Source organism: Typha angustifolia, chromosome 11 (assembly GCF_048772165.1).
Source record: "Typha angustifolia cultivar Huaian chromosome 11, ASM4877216v1, whole genome shotgun sequence".
NCBI lineage: Eukaryota > Viridiplantae > Streptophyta > Magnoliopsida > Poales > Typhaceae > Typha > Typha angustifolia.
The window spans coordinates 1,636,991-1,655,807 of record NC_133249.1 but is presented as its reverse complement, the minus strand read 5'-3'; the positions used below and the strand labels follow the sequence as shown (position 1 = coordinate 1,655,807).

At 37.5% G+C, this 18,817-nt stretch overlaps 2 protein-coding genes across 4 annotated transcripts; both read left to right on the top strand.

Moving 5' to 3' along the window:
• The first annotated feature begins 2,510 nt into the window (after positions 1-2,510).
• Positions 2,511-12,995, top strand: LOC140770215 (histone-lysine N-methyltransferase ATX4-like). Of its 3 annotated transcripts, XM_073111279.1 has the most exons (23): positions 2,531-4,341; positions 4,429-4,484; positions 4,562-4,772; positions 5,608-5,718; positions 5,810-5,878; positions 5,983-6,048; positions 6,148-6,239; positions 6,340-6,432; positions 7,117-7,252; positions 7,582-7,675; positions 7,805-7,904; positions 8,040-8,164; positions 8,521-8,666; positions 8,801-8,905; positions 9,112-9,176; positions 9,397-9,598; positions 10,514-10,600; positions 10,746-10,802; positions 10,891-10,980; positions 11,787-11,873; positions 12,025-12,099; positions 12,189-12,289; positions 12,688-12,995. In XM_073111279.1, the coding sequence occupies exons 1-23, from the start codon at positions 3,379-3,381 to the stop codon at positions 12,776-12,778; spliced, it is 3,222 nt and encodes a 1,073-aa protein (XP_072967380.1). In that variant the 5' UTR covers positions 2,531-3,378; the 3' UTR covers positions 12,779-12,995. The 3 variants fall into 3 exon arrangements, 2 of the variants coding, with proteins under 2 accessions (XP_072967381.1, XP_072967380.1); XM_073111280.1 differs by lacking the exon at positions 12,688-12,995 and having other exon boundaries at positions 2,516-4,341; positions 11,787-11,868; XR_012106008.1 differs by lacking the exons at positions 11,787-11,873; positions 12,025-12,099; positions 12,189-12,289; positions 12,688-12,995 and having other exon boundaries at positions 2,511-4,341; positions 10,516-10,600; positions 10,891-10,974.
• Positions 12,996-14,129: 1,134 nt separating this feature from the next.
• LOC140770328 (probable plastid-lipid-associated protein 14, chloroplastic) lies at positions 14,130-18,787 on the top strand. Its single transcript, XM_073111477.1, has 13 exons — positions 14,130-14,495; positions 14,597-14,640; positions 14,716-14,794; positions 14,889-15,005; positions 15,259-15,441; positions 15,532-15,618; positions 15,693-15,799; positions 15,917-16,004; positions 16,746-16,826; positions 16,911-16,987; positions 17,271-17,406; positions 17,691-17,753; positions 18,006-18,787. Exons 1-13 carry the CDS (start codon positions 14,301-14,303, stop codon positions 18,636-18,638), a joined length of 1,890 nt encoding a protein of 629 aa, XP_072967578.1. The 5' UTR covers positions 14,130-14,300; the 3' UTR covers positions 18,639-18,787.
• The last annotated feature ends 30 nt before the right edge of the window (positions 18,788-18,817 follow it).

Sequence of the window (18,817 nt, the reverse complement as noted above, 5' to 3'; positions counted from 1 at the left end):
ACTAAATCAATTTACTCGCGTAGGAGTTTCTTTAAATAGAATCTCAAATCAAATCAAATTTCTCATATCGGAGAATTTCAAGCTTTCAGATATCTCTTTGAGCATTTCAAACCGAACTCTAAATCTTTATATTTAAAACTTAGTTGTGCTTTAATTGAACTTTATTTAGGGCTCTAAATCTGAAGTCAACTATAGTAGTATAACTCTAAATTTGAAGCTCATCCGGTAGATTTGGAGTCCAGCTCTATTTCACTATTCACTTTCTTTAAAAATACCAATTCTGTCTTTTAAATGTTTAAACCATCACTTAAAATTTCATATGTATTTTTCATTTTATAGTCTAATTATTTAAACTATCGTGAAGGTCTCATTGAAACCCTTGAAACGAGTACAATATTAATTTTTTTTAGAGTTATTATAAAACTTCTATTTTTTAAAATTATATAATAAATATATTTTCTTATTTATTCTTTTGAGTCGGAAAGTGTTCAAAAATTCTTTGAATAATAACCTAATATTATCCTCCAAATATAAACATAAAATATTAAAATACATCAAATATTACCATCAACAAATGATGATGACTAAATTAGAAAATAATGATAAAACGTTAGAGCAACCAGCTATGTAAATGAATCTTTATCATACTATTAGGATAGGCAAATTCTGTCAACTGATTTAAATAAGATTATCGATCCGGATGAACATGTATTCTTTCAAAAAAAGTCTCTTAATTGTTGGGAGAAACAAAAGATTCTCTTAGCTATGTAAAACCTACAAAAGAAATTATCAGTTAGATTTTATTGTTAAATAAAAATCAAGTGATTGCTACTCGATCAATTTACCCTTATCTAGAAAAAAAATTAAGAATGAAATAATCATTTTATGTTTTTCAATGACACTACCACAAGAAAATTTACAATTTAAATGTATTTAATTTATAATAATAAACTCTAGTATGTATTTCAGATGTAAATTATATACATTCTAATATAACAAAATGTGCATAGATTATAGAAAATATATCCACTCAATTTTATGTGCTAAATCCAATAGCTAAATACAATTAAATTACAAAAGTCCCCACCATTATGAGTATATTAAAAAAAATGATCTGCAAAAATATGCTATAGTTGAGAGTATAGTGTAATTAATTCTTTTACATATCCTACTGCGAAGTATCCTTTATCTCTTCCAAATATTAATTGCACTATAGTGTACCATTCTATATTATCCATATCTGCCATGGTATTGGTCTTTCATGCGACCAGATCTGAGAGAAATAACGATAGCCAGGCATTATTTGTCTTATAACTATTGGATCTCAAATCTAACAAAAATTTTCGAATGGACATTGCAGCCATTATTAGTTAATATTGCCATGAAAATAGAATCCAGAAAATGACTGCTATTCCTTTGCAAAGTTGCTTGTGAACATTATGTTGCTGCGAAGCTATAACCATTCTTCTCATCCTGTTACTCCTTTGCCATCTTGCTCATGGAGCCATCTCTAACTCCTTGCTTCATGGAAGGAGCTCTTTGCAAAGGTACGGCGTTGAATAAATAGTAACTCCTGCTTGTAGATTTCCATGGTTTCACATTAAGAGCTTAGCTATACGAGGCTTAAGTTAGATGATCTCTTCTTCCCCTGGCAGGAGGACTATTGCAAGGCTAGTAAAAAAAACCCAAAAGGGGTCGACCGGAGCGGCGGATAAACGGTGGCCGGCTTCGGCTGCCGTCGTCGGATGGCGGCATCGGAACCTTCTGAGATCATGATCCGGGGTGCACCAAACGGATCGACTCGAGCTTTGGTAGGGGAGAGAAGAAAAAAAAAAGAAGTGCCACGATAATTACTTATTAGCCCCCATGCCAGAATCAATTAGAAGCTCATGGGCATATGGTAACTGAGAAGAAGATGAAATTGGAACAGTGTGTTCCTACTAGCCTTAACTAAATTGGCTCCCAGATCAAACAACAGGACTGACCGTATCAAGCAACCGAAAAATAGTAGAGAGATAAATCCAACAACAACTCGTAGTATCTCATGAACACAAAAGAGAGGTGGATTTCCACCTTGATATGAAAAATAAAGAATAAGAAAAGGAACTCCTTTACACAAACATACAATTGTGAGACGCACCCTCGTAACCCATCATCAGCATCATCCTGACTGGTTTCCTCTTGCTCGAAAGACCATCAATGGCTAGCTTCCACCATCACCATGGATGAAACCTCTTTCAAGCAAAGCACACATACTAAACAATTTCTTCCACCTCCTTTACCAATCTTTCTCTCTCTCTTCCTCTTGTTTGGATCACAAGCTACACCCGAGACTGATCTAGACCGTGCCGAAACCATGCTTAACCTTAGCCACATCTGTGAAGATAAACATTCACCATCACATCTCCTCCCCAGTCCCAGCATACATCGACAATTTGCAATTTCCACCTTAATAGAAGAGAAACTAAGATATCAAATCTAACAACCCCATCAACCACGACTCCATTTTGAGTTTGACCAATTGTAATTAGTACATAAAACGGTAATCTAAAAATAATCCATCGCAACCTCCATGGCAACGCTTTCGAATTCGCATCCCATCTCCTCTTCGCACCATTTATGGCCGAAAATCACAAAAAGAACTATTTCTATAAAATCCTAGTAGCACTCTGCACTCGAAAACAAACCCATCGATCTCTTTACCCAGTTGCAACTCTCCTATTAGCCATTTCCAGTACCATCCACCACCACCACCTTAGCTAACGGCAAGGCAAATCCATGGGAACGCACCTCACCCTGGATTCCTCTTCACGCAATCACAAATTATACTTTCCATCTCCTCCCTGGACTCGATCACACACTACACTTTATACTACCACTAGCCCGTGTACAAATTATAGGCACAAAATGGTAGCCAAATTCACGAGGAAACACGCATTTGTTTTAGAGAAAACACCCGAAAAAGAATTATAATTACCGGAATTTGCTACTTTGCGTCGAGTGGAAAACAAGAGAGTCGAAGAAAAAAGATGGGGGCGGGGCGAAAATGAAAAAAAAAAGAAAAGAAAAGAAAAGGAAAAAAGAATTACATTTTTTTATTCCGGTTATTTTCCATAGGAGTTGGAGTCCATTAGAACAGAGAACCAAACGCTGATCTCTTTCTCGCTCTTCCATTCTTCCCGCGGCCGCTTCTTGTTAGCGGTCGACTCAGATTCTATTTGGGGAATTAGGGTTTCTTTTCTCCTTCTTGGGTTCTTTTTTCCCCAATTTGGATCGGGAATTCGTGGGATCTTGGGTTGGGTTTGGGATCTGGTACTCGTGTCTGATCTCAATTGGGGTTCCCGGCGGGTGGAAATTAGGGTTCTTGAGGTCTCGGAGATGATAATTAAGCGGAGCCAGAGGGCTCATATGCCGACGCTGAAGCGGTGCAATGCGGAGGAGGCGGCGGCGGATACAACGGCGGGGGCTGTCTGCGACGACGATGGGGAGGACGGGGGGAGGCGGCGGAAGAGGAGGAAGGAGGGCGGGGACTTTCCGCTCGAGGTTCTTGGGGACGTCTACGCCGGCGGAATTCCTTACGTGCCCTTCGGATTCCAGCGAGGTTTTGCCGGGGAAGAGGGCTGCAGCGCTGCTGCAGCGTCTTCTTGGGGTACTGAGGTATCTTTCTGTTCCGGCGAGATGGAATGGGAATCCAGGAATAGCCGCCGGAGGGAGAGGGGTCGTGTGTCGTCGTCGGCGCTGGAGGTCCGGCCGCCGGTGGTGCGGACGTCGAGAGGTAGGGCTCAGGTGCTTCCGTCTAGGTTTAATGATTCTGTCCTCATCGACCCGTGGAAGAAGGAGAAGCCCAAGGCTAAGGCAGTTGACCCTGATTTTGAAGTCAAACCTGAGCTAATGATACCGAAGAATAAAGATATAATCTATAAAGATTCAAAGTTTAGCTCAATTCTGTCAAATTCAGCGGTAATTCTTGATGAAGAAGAGCGCTATCGGGCGTGCAGGAATTTCAGTTCGAGGAAGTATTCGACTTCCCGGAGCACTATAACTTCGTTACATGAGAGTTCTGCAGGACTGGAGGAGAGGTTTATGAGATATTATTCCGAGAAAATAGCATTTGAAAGAAGATTAGCAAAGGAGAGAGCTGAACAGAGGAGGAAGGATTTCCATTGGCACGAGTTTGTTTATGGTGATATCGTCTGGGCCAAGTTGGGGAAGAGATATCCTGCTTGGCCTGCAATGGTTGTTGATCCAATGCAGCAAGCTCCTGAAGAAATTATGCAGCCCGACATTCCTGAAGCTATACATGTCATGTTCTTTGGGTACTCTGAATATGGAAATGAGAGGGTATATCTAGTTAGATTGAAATTACAGTATTTGTGGTTATTCATTTTTATAACTATGAACTGATTGTGGGTAATTAATTGGGAGCAGGAGTATGCATGGGTGAAGCAGGGGATGGTTTTTCCATTTATAGACTATTTAGACAGGTTAGTGATGTTGCTAAATTGTATGATGGGAAATTCTCTGCGGTTTAGGCTTAAAACATTATTAAATTCTACTTCAGGTTTCAGGGGCAGACAGAGTTATACAGGAGCAAGCCTAGTGATTTTCGGCTGGCTATAGAGGAGGCCTTCTTAGCTGAGCATGGTTTCTTAGGAATTCAGGCAGATGGGACAAGCACCATCAGGCAATCTGCAAATTGTCGGTCTTTTCCAAGAGGCAGACAGGAGGCGACTGATTCGAATCATGAACAAGAATGTCAATCACAGATTCAGGCAAGTAACCACAAGTCTTATTTCTATCTGCTGTCCTACCATGGACCGAGTTTCTTATTTAATTATGCTAGGCTTGATCTAAATAGACTTAGCATGTTTAAGCTTTAAGAGTTTAGTTTTTGTTAGCTCAGGTTTTATAATATAAGGCCTAAGCCTAATCTGGCATTTTCTTGGCTGAGCTTCTAGGTTTGTTCAGAGTTCAGACTATCATGTTTGCACCTTTACTTTCACTATATAACTTTTAATATCGTTAGGTGACAAAATTTTATTCTGCTATTGAGCCTCATTCTTGAAACCTAGAGATAGGGTGTTGTACCATATGTCATTATTAAGTCTTTATTGTTTGTGTTCGCTTATTAGAGATGTTCCACGTAGAGTCATACAATATAATTTGTTTACTATAGAATATATAATGTCTTGGTCTTAAGAGTTCTTTGGAAATGAAAACATGGCTGCTTAGACTTATCTTGAAGGTTATTAACAGGCTTTTATTTATTTTTTTCTCATTTTTGTAACTCTTGTTTGAACTGCATCAAATTTTCTAATGTTTTGCAATTTTTTTTATATTTTTCTTCATTATGTAAGGAACTTATTTGCATAAGGTTGATTCATTTAACATATTTCTATATATTATTTGTAATTCTGGTTTTATTTAGCTTTCTTGAGTTTCTTCCTCTATTGATCTGTTATGTGTAGCTAATTTGCTTTCAAACAATTTGAAGTAAATATAAAAGCTTGCATTCTATAGTTCTTTTATTGCATGTATGGAATGTTAATTCTGCTGAGGAAACCAAGTTCCTCATATACTAAATTCATTCATGTGTTATATCTCTAGGCTGATAAATCAGGACTCCATTGTGAAAGTTGTGGGTTAAGCCTTCCAATCAAAGCTGCAAAAAAGATAATTTGTCATACGGAACAATTAGTGTGTAGACCCTGTGCTAAGGTTTGAACATGCAAGAACTATCTCCCTTTTGATAATTATCTATATCTCAATATTTTCAATGCTTACATCATATCAATTGCCTATATTGCAGCTTTTGAGGTCAAAACAGTTTTGTGGAATATGTAAGAAGGATTGGGATAATATAGATGACAAGAAATGGGTAAGACAATCTGCATTATAATGGAGTAATTTTGTAATACTTCTTTCTAGGTAGGAAGTTACAATTTTAGCATATTTAAATGTTTTTGGGCTAAACTGTGTCAGGTACGCTGTCATGGATGTCAAACTTGGATTCATGCAGAATGCGACAAAATGTGCCGCAAGCTTAAGGTTTGGCTTATTGTGAACTTTTTGTTTTCTATGACATAATTATATTCTTGCGTATGTCAGGAGAAGGAGTTTTACTAACAGATTATTATAATCTCGTAGGATCTTGAAGGAATCGATTATCATTGCCCTGAATGCAGGGTAAAGCATGGCTTTGACTCATCAGATAAAGAGAGAAGGCGCCCTCATGTGAGGTACATAAACCAGTTGTTTAGTATCCACGCCTTTTGCCTGCATATAAGATTTTCATTTTAAGTTGGATTTCGTGACCAATGCTGCATGTCTTCTGTCCAGATGCGATGATAACAACTGGCAAGAGAATCCACTAGATGGGATTACAGTTTGTTGCTTTGGCATGGAAGGAATATACCTACCAGAGCAAGAGTTGTAAGCACACTACTTTGTGAATTAGACTGAAATAAATATTCTAAATACAGTTGCTGTTCTTAAGCTGAATATTTCACCATTGTCCATTGCGTACTTTGTTTGTTCTTACAATGATGGAAACTGAATGTAGGCTTGTAACTTATTGTTGGCTTTTGACTTTATGACACAATTTCAGTCATTTCAAATAATGCATGGAACAAGTGGTAAAATAGCTCCGTCATTTTTAATTTCTTTTTAAAGTTAACGGAAGATGCAAATGATTATAATGGGTAGGGACTACTTATTGATCTTTAGGCGTAACTTGTATAGAAAAGACTGAAAGGGGATAGAGCTAGGCATTTTGGTATTTCCTCTATTTTAGGTTAAAACCATATTGATTGTGGTTCATGCTTATAGAAATCAAGCTCATGCTATTCACATCTTAACTGGTGTGAAACATAACCTATGGTGAATGAGATTATTTTGACATGTGAGTCTGCACCTTAACTTGTTTCTTGTTTCCAATGGCAATGAAACATTTAGCAGTTTCCTTTAAGTAGTAGCTTTTTGGCTGACGCTAGATTCAAGCATCAGCCAGTTGAACTATTTTTAGTTAACTTAACGGAATTATGTGTATTACATTCATCCAGTTGTCCATCTCAAGAGGACTTTGATACATCCTTACAATTTGTGTGTCTAAGACAGGATTTCATGTTGCTGTGGGCCTTGCAAGGGGCAGAAATTTACATATAATGAATGGGAGCGGCATACTAGTTGCAAAAGTAAAAATTGGAGGTCCAGTATTAAAGTGAAAAGTACCATGACGCCATTGGGAAAATGGGTTTGTACAACTTCCCTCTATGGTTTTAAACAATGATCCAGATAATCATTGTTTTCCTGCACTCGTTTTACCCTTTCTCTTCGTCATTTCCACATTATTTACATATCCTTTAATGACAAAGTTCATATTCTGAACATATTAAGAATATTCTCATTACCTATACATGTTTCATGGATTGGATAGCTCCATTTTATTCTCATTCCACATATTTGTCTCCATATATATCTCATTTAACTGTCAGAGTTGTGATTTATTTCTGCATTTGGTGGTTTATAGACATTGTTAGAAATTTGATATGTGGATTAATTATCAATTAATTCGACTGCCAGGTAGATAAGTATCAAGCTAGTATGTGTCTTTCAAACCATGCTAAACGTCCATCTCCAAAAATGAAGAAACAAAAGCTACTTGCCTCCTTGCGTGGTACATCTTCTACTGCTTCATTTTATTTAGACAAATTCTTTTTGACATTTGAGCCAAGAACATTCTTCTTTCAGTCGATAAATATGTTCCTAGTTAACTTATAATTGTTGCAAATGTTTGTCTTTATAGAACCATATGATCCTGTATATGTTAAGTGGACAACTGAACGATGTGCAATCTGTAGATGGGTTGAAGACTGGGACTACAACAAAATCATTATCTGTAACAGGTAATACATATCCTCTGGACATACCATGTACTTCTTATCTGGAGACATGGTAATTTGCCTTGCTTTGTTATCATGTTGATACGTTGAATTAGAATATATCACAATTAATCATAATGATATGGTTGTAATATCCAGATGTCAAATAGCAGTCCACCAGGAATGCTATGGTGTCAGGGGTAAACAAGATTTTACATCATGGCTTTGTCGGGCATGTGAGACACCTCAACAAAAACGGGAATGTTGCCTTTGTCCTGTAAAAGGTATGGGCTCCTGGAATCATATATTTACAGCTTGTCTTATCTGTTATATGATGTTTGATTTTCTATAATTCTTTCTTATGGCTTTTTTTACTGTATGGATAGTAGAATACTTTTAGATCTAGAATCCCAAACTGAGCCATCCAATTAAGCTACTTCACTATAGTCCAATCTCGGATTGAGAATTAATCATCTTTGATTGATAAGCATAAGCACACACATAATTTTCTACACTCTTAGATGACTGGTCAACTGCTTAAGTCCATAAATATTCTTTATATATGTTTGTTCTACATATTTTATAAGCTTATATTTGTTTCAAGAATTGAAACTAACTGCCTTAATAAAATTTCCTTTAGGGGGAGCTCTGAAACCAACAGATATTGATACATTATGGGTCCACGTGACGTGTGCATGGTTTCAATCTCAAGTCTCATTTGCTAATGATGAAATTATGGAGCCTGCTATTGGCATATTGAGCATTGCACCATTGACGTTTATGAAGGTTGAGATATGACCATGGATGACATATATTGCTATATATCATCTCTATTCATTCTATCTGCAAAGGTTTTTTTTTTAATCTTTCTTCTTCAATTATGATTGATTTGACTTGGTCTATTTCACATGTATATCCAGATTTGTGTCATATGTAGGCAAATACATGGTTCGTGTACCCAATGCTACAGATGCTCCACTTATTATCATGCTATGTGTGCATCAAGAGCAGGATATAGAATGGAGGTAACTGCTGCTGATGAATTTTATTACTCCTAGGATAATAAGGATAATAATACTAATCAATATCAGTTTTTGGAAATCATTTTTAGGCTTATATTTTTAATTTTTATCTAATTGAGAAGTTGTACATTCATCTTCTTTAGATTAAATTTGTTAATGATGGGATTGTGACTGACAAAAGGAAACTAAAGGTTTGTGGCTTAATGCAGTTGCATTGCTCGGAGAAAAATGGAAAACAGATTACCAAAATGGTTTCATATTGTGCAAATCACCGGTAAGCTTTTTAATATGGTAAAATGGTGTTGACTTATGTGTACTGTTACACATTTCAGCCCCACTTTTATCAATGTTGTCCTTCTCCATTTGTTTTTAGTTTTTACTTATATCAGGAACAAAAAAATTTCTTACTTTCATGTGATCTACATGAAGCATATGCATCAATTATGTTTGTTTCAAGGGAATGTGATTGCAGTTTTCCAAATTTTCATTTGCAGGGCTCCAAATCCAGATAACGTTTTAATCATACAAACTCCTGTAGGAGTGTTTTCTTCCAAAAAGCTGCTCCAACATAAGGAAAAGCAGACAGGTTCAAGGTTAATCAGGAAAGAAATCCTCCAGGATAAGACATTACCTGCTCAAAGTTTGGAAACTTCATCTGCTGCAAGGTGTATGATCTATAAAAGAATTGAAGTTAAGGTATGCACTACTTTGGGTAATTTTAAGACTTGCACAAGTATCACATGTAGCTCAAGTAGGTCTAACATATTGTTTGTCTCGTTAAATGATTAGTTCAGTGGTTATTCTTAGTTTCTTACTCTCTGTTATTTTCTCAGATTGTACAACATTGGTATTCTGAAATTGCAAACATAATATGCTATCTCAAAAATATTATGCCTTCAATAACCATCTTCATAGGACAACTCGGCCAATGGTTTGTTTCTGAATTTATTGAGTGTGGTATGTTTAAGAAAGGTATGATAAAGGGTTTTAGCCTGCCTTGGGGTTGTAGGTGTTGGCTTCCTTTCTACAGAGCCAGACTAGGTTGAACTAATAGGAATTGGCCCACTATGGTATACACTTTTTGGCCAAAATGAAAGCATACTAATTATGGTGGTCCTGAAACCCATTCAGAAATCAGAATCTTTCTTGTGTGGAACCCCAAGGCCTCCTTGGACTCCACTCAGCTCAATCACATTTTTGCCTGACACACAAAATCATTCACTGATAAAACTCCACTTCTCTACTGGGGTGAGGAAAGGCACTAGTGAGATGGACAGATGGTACCCAAACGTAGGAATTGCTGAGATGTTGATAAGTTGGGCTTATGTCTTTCTTTGGGCCTGCTTTGGCTTGGGCCTAACAGAAGGGTCTCAGGCTTTTCTGGATGTGTTTGCAACCAGCTTAAGGCACACTGGGCACAGCTCAGCGTAACCTGGACCCAACCCACATGGACTGTTATATACTATAAAATACTGTCATTATACCGTGATACTGTTCTTAATTTATTCTTAGGAGATTTTTCAAATCACTTAATTGAAGGCAAATTCCTGTTTACTTGTTCCCTGATGTAATGCCATGGTAACATTTCTTACTTGCTTCTCTGCTATTTAGAGATCGCAAGAAGGGGCCATTGCACACCGAGTAAGAGGACCTCGTTATCATGCTCTGGATGAAGTTGAAAGTCTGAATGCACCAAGGGTAATTTTCTTGTTTTCTTTATGATTTGGAAGTCTGAATACACCTAGGATTTTTTTTTCCCTCTTTACTATTTATAATTTCTGCTTTCTGGATTATGATATTCTATTGGAAAAGTTAACAGGAATTTTTCTTTCTTGCAATATAGGAGGAAAAGGATCCTGAATCATTTGCAACATTCAAGGAGCGACTTCACTATTTACAAGTAAGCAACTAATTATCCATCCACATTTTCTAATATGTCTTCTGTGATTGCTATATGGTTGAAAGTCTTCCATTTTCTTCTTTTCAAGTCAACCGAACAAAGTAGAGTTTGTTTTGGAAGATCTGGAATTCATGGATGGGGCCTCTTTGCTCGTAGAGACATTCAAGAAGGAGAAATGGTAATGGTGCAAATTTTAAAGTACTGCATTCTTTTTTAAGAATGTTTTTAGTTCATCTATCAATTTTTAATGTCTTTGTGATCATTGTAGCCTTGTGATACCAAGACAAATAATTGCAGGGTTGCTTAGTTCTGTTGCAGAATGGAGTATGTATATCTTGTAGTATAGAATATAGATATATGACATCAGCACTTACATGTTTTGATGTCTTATTTTTACCAGAGAAGTTAATTAGGATAGGATACTCTCCATTCATGGGTAAAAAGAAACTCCTCTTGCTATTGGAAACTGGGAACTATTAGCACTATCGCTTTTCTGTGGAGGAAAAAGAGGGTTATTTGTCCCAAAATGTTACAATTTTCAGTGTGCTTTCAATAATGATTTAGGGATCTGATACATATTTCTTTACTTCTACTTTTACCCATACAGTTATGTTAGTGTATCATATTCTGTATTACATGTCTTAAAGGCCCACGTGGTCTTGTCTCAAGAACACATATATAACTACTGAGATATTTATAATTATTTTATGTGTAAGCTTGCAGTCAAGAATGAGGTGGACATACATGAAATCAATTAGGTATTGATCGGACTATGAGGAATGAACACAGTGTTACTCCTTGACTCCATTTGTTCTCTTTGTAGTTTGTATGACTATGTTCTTGCTGTGGACTATCTTGCTTGTGGTTAGATTTGCAAATTTAGTTGGGCATACTGCTAGCATTGCTGCTATAGAATCTTGTATGGACTTCAAAAGGTGCCTGCTGATTCAGCAACAGAGCTAACAGAGCGAAACATGTTATCAGGTCATTGAGTACCGTGGTGAGCAGGTTAGACGCAGCGTTGCAGATCTTAGGGAGGCACACTACCGTTTGGAAGGAAAAGATTGTTACGTGAGTTTTTTCTTCCTGTGCTGTTGCCATGTTTGCTCTTTCTGTGGACTGCTATTCATAGATGCAGCTCTCGGATTCCTTTTTTGTTCCTATGTAACGCGTATTAAAATTTTATAATTCAAGATTTCTTATATTTCATTCTGTACTACAGCTTTTCAAAATAAGCGAAGAAGTAGTAGTTGATGCTACTGATAAAGGAAACATAGCACGTTTGATTAACCATTCTGTAAGGCATCATATCTGTGACTTCTCATTGAATTCTTTAAAAAGGAGTTCCTCATAATACTGAAGAAACTTCTATTATTTTGGATGCAGTGCATGCCCAATTGCTATGCAAGGATTATGAGTGTGGGCCATGACGAGAGCCGGATTGTTTTAATAGCAAAGACAAATGTTTGTGCTGGCGATGAGCTAACGTATGTCCAAGCACTAATTAGTTTCTTACATGCACTTGGCATATTCCTCTTTCCTCTGTTCACATGAGTTTTGAAGTTGTGCAACAATTCTTATCTTTACAAGTTGAACCTAATTATATTATCATCTTCTTGAGACTGAGGAAAGGGGAAACTTTTAGTCATATAGCTGGTTTACAAGTAGTAGATCTTTAGCACACGGAAATTGGGGGAAAAATATGCGCTTAAAAGATTTTAAAGAGTTTTATTGTTTACGAGACCGTAGATTGTATTCTATGGTTAATCTGAACCAAGGTGCCATCTATATGTTTGTCCTAAAAATGTCTCTATTTATTGCCCTGAAATCGTAGATAACTTGCTCGTGCTAACTTGGAACCTCATCTCTGTTTACTTTTTTGCAGCTATGACTATTTATTTGACCCTGATGAAGGTGATGAACGCAAAGTCCCCTGCCTCTGCAAAGCTCCAAACTGCCGTAAATTTATGAATTAGGTTGCTGTAAATGCTAATCGATTATTCCATAGTCTTATCCTGTATAACCTTCATCAGGGTTCCCATCTATATAATCTTTAAGCATGTCTCCAATTTTTCCATTTTTTAAAATAAGTTTCAATTTATTTAGAGCGCAAGATCACGAGGCTTCCATTCTTTGTAAATAGCATTAATTTGATGTATTAACTTGTTCAATCAATGTATCAATTTCTTTCTTTTTTTTCCTTGTCTGCTTGTTTCTTCCATCTTATCTCATTACTGAAGTTTATTGGAAATTCAGAGAAATGCTTATGTTCTGGGATGTGTACTTTTTTTTCTCTAGAGATTAAGTGCTGTGGTGGGATATGTACCTTGATGGCTGACTAATGAGTGTGCATTCCTTAGTTTATTTGAATAGTTTGAGTGGCGGAACCATATCTGTTTAGTTATTCTTTCTATGTGGCTGGCCTTCAATATTATACTTAGTACTTCCATCTGGGCAGACGCCTACACCACAAATTGTGAAAGGTCCACCTCATTTGAGAGGAACCATCTTTGATCTATCGACATACCTACCTGGTTAATCTTTAAACTGTACGATGGTAACAAGCTAGACAAATCAATTCATGGTTTCATCAATTAAGGCCTCGATGTTTACGGTTCGCTTTAGAAATTAGTAAGATCAATTTTAGAATAAGTAATTTTTTTAAAATTATTTTAAAATAAGGTATTTATTTTAAAAATAATTATTTTGTTTATTTACTTGTATTTTGATATGAGCATGTAATAATTACTTTGGATGTTATTTAAAGTGAAGAAAAATATAAAAATTTATTTTTTATAAAATTACTATGAATACTCTTTGATTTAATATAAAGTAAATTTATGGAATAGATGAAGGCTAAATTAGTAATTGAGTTAATTTGTAGTATAAGATATAATTTTGATGAATAATATTTATATTATGAAATTGGGTTATTATAATGTTGAGTTGTATTTCATAATAAGAAAAAAAAATATTTTTAAAATAAACTGGGCTAAAGGAATTCATATTTTCGTTCTTTTTAAACAAAAATTGCCTCGATTCTTTATAAATAAAAGATGGTTGTATTAAAAGTTCCTTTAATAATAACGTGAGAAGTCCCTAATTAACGTCCTTATTTTTGTCAACCTTATATTCTTAATTTGCCGCTTGTTGAAAAGGATGTAGATTTATCACATTCTCCGCTACCCCCCCCCCAGTCGCCAGTCACTTGTGGGGTGCAGCAGCAGTCCCCACTTCCTGGTCCAATACGCGACCCGAAACCCGAAACCCGAAAAATTGAGCACGTGTACGATTACGAGTAGGAGATATTTCTCGTCCCCACGTCCTGCGGAGAGAGTGAGGTGGACGCGCGGAGAGCTCATGGAGAAACGACGCCGCCGCTCTCTTACACGCAACTCCCTCGCGCTTCCTTCTATTTATGCGGTCCGCTCACCGCCTTCCTTCCCAACTCTCTCCTCCCTTCTCCTCCACTGAAACCCTAGCGTGATCCCTTCCGCTATGGCTCTCTGCGCGATCGCCGCCCCTCCGGCATCGGGCGGCTGCTGCAAGCTGCGGCCGCGGTTCTCAAGGAGGACGGCGAGGTGCTCTCTGGCGTCGGAGACGGCGGAGGACAAGGTGGGGTCCCCCGTGCTCAAGTTCAGGATGTCGGACTTCGCCGTGTCGGATCATGTCAGCGTTGGGCTTCAAGGAAGGGTGCGCCTTGATTTGGCGTTTCGTATTTCTGATTATTGAGTTCTTGAATTGGTTGTTCTATTTATTTATTTTGTTTGGATGCATTGGATTGTGGAGTGCAGTCGGACGAACTGATGTTTGAAGCCACGGTCTGTGATGCGGAGAGGTGAGTCAGTAGCTCGTGTTCGAACCAATTTGCTGAGGTTTGAGGTAAAGATGAGATTTTTGGAATTCCTTTCAGCCCGCTTTATAATTCGAGGGTGGTGCTTCGGCAGCTGACTAGTACGCAGGCGAAGCGCAGAGGTCTGCGTGCCTTGGAGGTGTTTGCTGGATTGGATTCATACAATCAATTCATCGAATGCGTAATAATTGAAGTACCCAAGCGTTTGACTTTGTTTCTGTGGTGTTATTTAGGTGTTAAAAAAGCTTGCCCGGCGGCAGTTTATGTACGACTCATATGCAATGCAAGTTCATGGCTACGTCTCTCAGATAGGCAGCGGCAATGATGGCCCTTTTATTTTGGTGCATGGGGTTAGTGATAATATTTGTTCAACATTTTTCTTTTGTCATTAAGCCAGAGAATGAGAAAGTTTGAAGATAGTTGTTAGATTGAACAATTTGTGCTAGATATGGTGAAGCTTTCTCGACGAGATTTCTTCTTTGATTTAGTGATATTTGATGTCAAACGGGTTGGTTATTTGCTGCTGTGGACTATGGTGTGGGTTTTCATGAAAATAGTCTGAGAAAGAAATATTTGACACGGTGTTCTGTTTTGCTTCTGCAGTACCACGGAAGCTATTCCTTGAGGCACTGGCTACAGCTCTCTGATTGGCTTCCAACATTAGAAGCAACACTGGCATTGGATGAAGAATGGGTTAGGAGGGTGGGAGATGACACGATTGGAGGGCCTGCTGTTACCCGCCAGCTGCGTCTGACGAGGATTTTGATGAGAGACCTTTTGATTGGTGTAAGCATTTCCAATGATTTCCTGAATGCAGCAGTAGAATTCCCATTGATCCATTAGAATTCATATTAAACGATGTCTATGGAACTACAGGTGAATTACTTGCACAGCCATGGACTGGCCCATACTGAGTTGAGGCTCGAGAATGTTCATATCAGCCCAGTGGACAGACATGTCAAAGTAACCTAGTCTCCATCTACCTCTTTAACAAATCTATTCTTTATACTACAATGTGTAATTGTTTTTCTTGATAGGTAGGGATTCTTGGAAATGCTGTCGATTTCCATGACAAGAGTCCAAGTGAAAATGATTTAGAGGGCAACACCGAGAGGAGAAAAATGATGATTGCATTTGACATGAGGTAAGATGGAAAAACAGGTTTATTAAAAGCAATAAGTATCTAAACTATAAAATACTGCATGAATAATTCTGCTGGGCCAGTTTGCAAGCAATGAAAATTATATCTGCTGATTCCCAGATGTGTTGGTTTCATCATGGCAAAGTTGGTGTTAAGTGAGCTCATGGACGCTTCCATTTTTCTGAAGTTCAAGACTTTCTTGACTAAGGTCTGTTCCCAGTTTCATTTGAATAACCTGTTTTTCCCATATAAGCTCCTAAGTTGGTTCGTTCTTTTGTTGTGTAGCATTCTAATTCTTCTTGCATAAGAAAACTGAAAACATTTTGAATGCCTGCTCCTGACTTATGTAGCAACAATTAGTTGTAGCACTTGCATGATTGTTAATACTCTGAAATAATATGATTTGGCTAGTTCTCAAGAACCAGGAGTATTACTTACTTGCAAGAATGTAATGTGATTTTCGTCAGCAGCATATGTCATTTCCATAAACTGAAGCTGTTTTAAAGATACTAATACATTATCTGTTTGTTTTGGTAAGAGCTATTCAAGGAATTACTACATATATCCCAAAATTGGAAAAATGAACAACTGGTGGCTTACGGAAAATTATTATATGGAAAGATAAGTAAGATTTTTTATGTTACAAAGACTTTGTGATTTATCTTTGGCCCAGAAACAAGTGCCAAGTTTTGTAATTTTATATCTATCCCAATAGAGTCTGGTCACATGTTTGATTGAAGTAGTAAAAGACCTTAAATCCTTTTTTTCAGTAAGATTGGCAATTCTGATACTAAATGGAATCATCTTTTAAATCGTAGAAGAGTAGCTTGAACAAGGATTAACTGTTGTCGGATGAAGAATAGTCCTCTTTTTGACATCCATGTTGTTGATTGTCTGCATATCCATTTCTCTTTATTTATGGAGCCACAAAAATATTGTATGCATGCAGGGAAATGATCCATCATGTTTACGTGAATTCCTTTTGCCCGTTCTGAGCCGAAATTGTCCATCTGGAAATGCTGGTCTCCAAGTAATCATATACCCCCTTCCTCTAATTCCAACATACTAAGAATTTATTTTTTATTGACTATGTAGTTGTTTTGTTCTACTTCAGATGTTGGATAGGAATTGGGGTGCAGGTTGGAATCTTTTATCACTTATGCTAGCGACAAAGTCTTCTGAAAGGATAAGGTGAGACATTTTTGCATGATTTAACAGGAACCATTAGTACGATTTACAAAAATCTCATTAATAGTACAGATTTGGCTAGATGCGTCCTTTATTGAGTGGGATTGTATTTTCATGCAAAATATTTTGAAAATTTGTGCTTATTGTTAAGAACGTTATTTTCTCTTTCCTTTCTATCATAATTGACAAGTGAATATCTTTGTTTTATGCGCAGTACTGCACTCCCCTATTTTACCTTTTCTTCGGCATTACCTAGCTATGACAATTCTTCTCTATCTCCATGCAGTTGCTTGGATGCACTGAGGCACCCCTTTCTATGTGGACCAAGATGGCGGGTTAACTCATCTATGGATGTCATTAGGTGGGGTCTAGGTTCTACTGCTGTCAGGATGGCTGAAGATTATATCTATAATCCTCATCAGGTTTATGAACCTCTATCATATGCAAATTATATTACAATGCAGTGTTACCCTTGCATTTATCTCAAAGCTGATAATATTTGGTTTTGGGAGGGTAAGGCTCTAGTTACCTCAAAAAGGAGAGCCCCACAGAGGGACAATTGAGGCGATTTAAGTGTTACCCTAACATTTCTTTGAGCATCTTTTACTCTGTCCTTTTCTTTCTGTCTCTAGCATAAGCATAAAGATAGCAGTATACAAAGTTTAACTTCTGATGCTCATGATTTTTTCTAATTTATTGTGTACAGCGTAGTCGGATAGCTTACTTCATTGAATTGATGGAGTTTCTGAACCCCCATCCTAGATCTAAGGTATATCAACATTCGATCTCATCCTTCTAGAATATCAAATAAATTATGGTGTATTTTTTTTTCTTCAGATATTTTCTGATTTTGATTTGGGAAAGCTGGAATTTGTACATCTGCTTATCCAGTAAATTTATAACAATGATAATATTTCCTCATGGTTCATGAATCATAATGGTGTGCCACAGCTTTTCTTGGATGTTTTCTTGATTGACATGCTTTATGCTTCATTTGAGCTGCTTGTTTTGATATATGCAGAGCTGGCTTGATCTCCTGCCAGGTAGATGGCGCCTCTTATACTGTACTGGAAGGCACATAGGGCTTACTCTTCGTCAACCTTCCCCAAGAGTCCTCATAGGCAACGTCTACCTCTCTTTCACACAAGCTTCTGGTTCAGGTTACCCCGCCTTTTCTCTTGCTTCTGAGATTAGTTTCAAGGCTATGCCAATACCTCAGTGGCCACATGACAAGTCTGGCAGTCCCGGAGGTCTGCACGTTAAATCTTCAGTCAGAATATCACCGGGGAGATTTTTCTTTAGAGAAGACGACGGTGAAGTGAAACGCGTTGGTTCCCGTAAAACTTCAGTTGAGAAGTTGTATGGTAGCACATGGAAGAAGGTGGGCAGTATGAAGGAACTACCATCCAGCCTTCCTACAGTAAAACTTGTAGCGGATGATATTGATGTGTCAATGAGTTTTGAATCGCCGCCAGATATTGGTACTGCCAAAAATGTGCTCCAGGAGATCCGGACTCAAATTCCGCCAGAGATGTTTGATGTGTCCAAACTTGTATGTGGGACTTACATTGACTCGAGGATAATGGTTCTTCGTGGGGCTAATGGATCGGCTCTGCTATTCATTAGATCATGCCCTTCAACTAGTTGTACATGAAACTTTAGATTGCTCGAATGCTTAGATTTCTTCTTCCTTTCTGCCAGAGGAGAATGTTGCTTTCATGAGCTGTACACTCTCGGTTGTATCATTGTACATTCATTAATGTGATTACTTGTCTAATCAAAGATCCCGTAAGATATGATCTCTATTTGTCCAGAAGAGTACGGAGATTTCTT

Bases quoted from the DNA above. Each gene is read 5' to 3' on its own strand.
- LOC140770215 (XM_073111279.1), top strand. From the start codon at position 3,379: ATGATAATTAAGCGGAGCCAGAGGGCTCATATGCCGACGCTGAAGCGG. The intron at 11,874-12,024 runs GTGAGTTTTTTC...TCTGTACTACAG, and splicing joins TGGAAGGAAAAGATTGTTAC to CTTTTCAAAATAAGCGAAGA. The intron at 12,290-12,687 runs GTATGTCCAAGC...ACTTTTTTGCAG, and splicing joins TGTGCTGGCGATGAGCTAAC to CTATGACTATTTATTTGACC.
- LOC140770328 (XM_073111477.1), top strand. From the start codon at position 14,301: ATGGCTCTCTGCGCGATCGCCGCCCCTCCGGCATCGGGCGGCTGCTGC. The intron at 15,619-15,692 runs GTAACCTAGTCT...TTTTCTTGATAG, and splicing joins CAGTGGACAGACATGTCAAA to GTAGGGATTCTTGGAAATGC. The intron at 17,754-18,005 runs GTATATCAACAT...TGATATATGCAG, and splicing joins ACCCCCATCCTAGATCTAAG to AGCTGGCTTGATCTCCTGCC.